The following is a 2,143-nucleotide window of genomic DNA, read 5'->3' as shown; positions in this document are numbered from 1 at the left end:
AAGTTGGAAAATGCAAGTACATGAAGAAGCTCGCATGAAGCAGTTTTTCCACATCAAGATAGAAGTGAAGAGGTGAAGAAGCATACTCATGCATGCGATGAAATGGACGTTGGAATCTGACCGTTGTGATCATATGAGTGCTGACTCATAGCCTTGTCAGCGCTTAGTCAGCTTAGAAGCGGTTAGGAAGTTTGTTGAAAGTTAGTTGTGCCACCAAAATATCTTAATTGTAGTATAAATAGTGAGCTTGAGCTCTCTTGTATTTTGATTGAGATTTTATAAATAATATTCTCTTTTCTCTCAATTCTCTTTATCTTCTTATTATCAAAATGAATCGTGTGATTCAGTTTCTGTAAATTTCACATGGTACCAGAGCAAAATTGCTTCCGCTTATCATCATCTTCTTAGTTTTCTGTAATGGCGGCTCGGAATCCTCGTGGTGCTAATGCGGCTCCAATTCCTCCAATGGAGGATAGCTCGAGCCCGTATTACCTCCATCCAAGTGATAACCCAAGTTTTCAGCTAGTTCCTCACGTTCTAATCGGCTCCAATTACATCAATTGGAGTAGATCCGTTACCACAACTCTTTTGGCGAAGAATAAGATCGCCTTCGTCAATGGCACTCTTCCTCGGCCGACTGAGGACGATTGGTTGTTTTCAGCATGGCTTAGATGCAACAATATGGTTGTATCATGGCTGAGAAATTCCATTTCAGCTCAGATCTGCTCGAGCATCATGTATATTGATAATGCACATGAGATCTGGTCCGATCTACGTGATCGCTTTTCTCAATTGGACACAGCTAGAGTTTATCAACTGCGGCAGAAGATAATGTCACTCACGCAGGGGAATGAAGATGTTAACACATACTTCACTAATCTGAGGATACTCCGGGATGAGTATAGGCATTCTCAGCCTATCACTTGGTGCATTTGTGTCATTTGTCGATGCAATAGTGCATCTAAATGGAACAGCTATCAGGAAGAAGAATGCAGCATGCAATTTTTGATCGGCCTCAACTCCAGTTTTTCACAGATCCGATCTAGCATATTGTCTAAGATTCCAATGCCTTCTTTATCCAAGGTGTTCTCTCTTGTTTTGCAGGAGGAGAGGCAGCGCACAATTGATGGAAACTCATCTTATACATCAGTTGTTACTCCTTCAGTGAGTGAACAACCATACTCTGCCAATGCTGCTCAGTCTTATAACAGGAACAGGATATGCTCTCATTGTGGTAAAACAAACCACACGGTGGATAAATATTTTGTTCTACATGGATTTCCACCGAGTTTTGGCAAAGGCAAAGGAAAATTTAATGCTAAGGATGGTGGAAGTTTCTCCAAATCTGTCAATTATGTGGAGAACAGTTTTGATGAATGTGAGAAGAGTTCTATTTCCACCAGTGTTGATGTGCCATCTCCTGAGCAATGCCAGCAACTCATTCATCTACTGCAAACTCAGCTTGCTACAGCTGCTGCCACTCCCTCTCCACTACCTTCAGCCTCACCAAATAATCCTCCTACTACAAACTGTGCCTCATTCACAGGTACTATCTCATTCACTCCCTTTGTTCTTCTGTAATCACATCAAAGGCTCATTGGTTGCTATACACTGGTGCTACTTACCATGTTTGTTGTGATTTATCCATGTTTAGCACTATTCATCCACTAAAAATGCCTTTGTGCACCTTCCTAATGGTGCAACTGCTCCAGTCACACACATTGGATCCATTATCTTAAACTCATCTATAACCCTTGCTTCTGTTCTTTGTGTTCCTAGTTTTAGTTTCAATCTTATCTCCATCAGTTCTTTGACTTCCTCACTTCAATGCACTGTTGTCTTTACCCATAATTCTTTTGAAATTCAGGGAGCTTCTCGGGCAACTGTGATTGGGAGGGGTAGCCGAATAGGAAACATATACACTCTAGAGACTTCAGATCATGAAGAGCATCAAGGATCTTCTGATTTACCTGTTGTTCCTTCTTTTCCTTTAGCTTCAGCTTCTTCAGTTTCTACTTCTTGTTCAAATTCCTTTGTAATGTCTTGTGCAAATATTGTCACTGGAATTGATGTATGGCATAAAAGGTTGGGACATTTGTTCTTTGATAAACTGAAATCCATGTCTGATGTCTTACATTTCACA

The 2,143-nt window shown here is 40.7% G+C and overlaps 1 protein-coding gene across 1 annotated transcript; it reads left to right on the top strand.

Annotated features, from left to right (window-relative positions):
• The first annotated feature begins 417 nt into the window (after positions 1-417).
• Positions 418-1,902, top strand: LOC121760635. The gene is made up of 2 exons (XM_042156276.1): positions 418-1,546; positions 1,868-1,902. Exons 1-2 carry the CDS (start codon positions 418-420, stop codon positions 1,900-1,902), a joined length of 1,164 nt encoding a protein of 387 aa, XP_042012210.1.
• The last annotated feature ends 241 nt before the right edge of the window (positions 1,903-2,143 follow it).

Source organism: Salvia splendens, chromosome 13, assembly GCF_004379255.2.
Source record: "Salvia splendens isolate huo1 chromosome 13, SspV2, whole genome shotgun sequence".
NCBI lineage: Eukaryota > Viridiplantae > Streptophyta > Magnoliopsida > Lamiales > Lamiaceae > Salvia > Salvia splendens.
The sequence above is the reverse complement of the archived record's forward strand: the minus strand, read 5'-3'. Positions and strand labels throughout refer to the sequence as shown.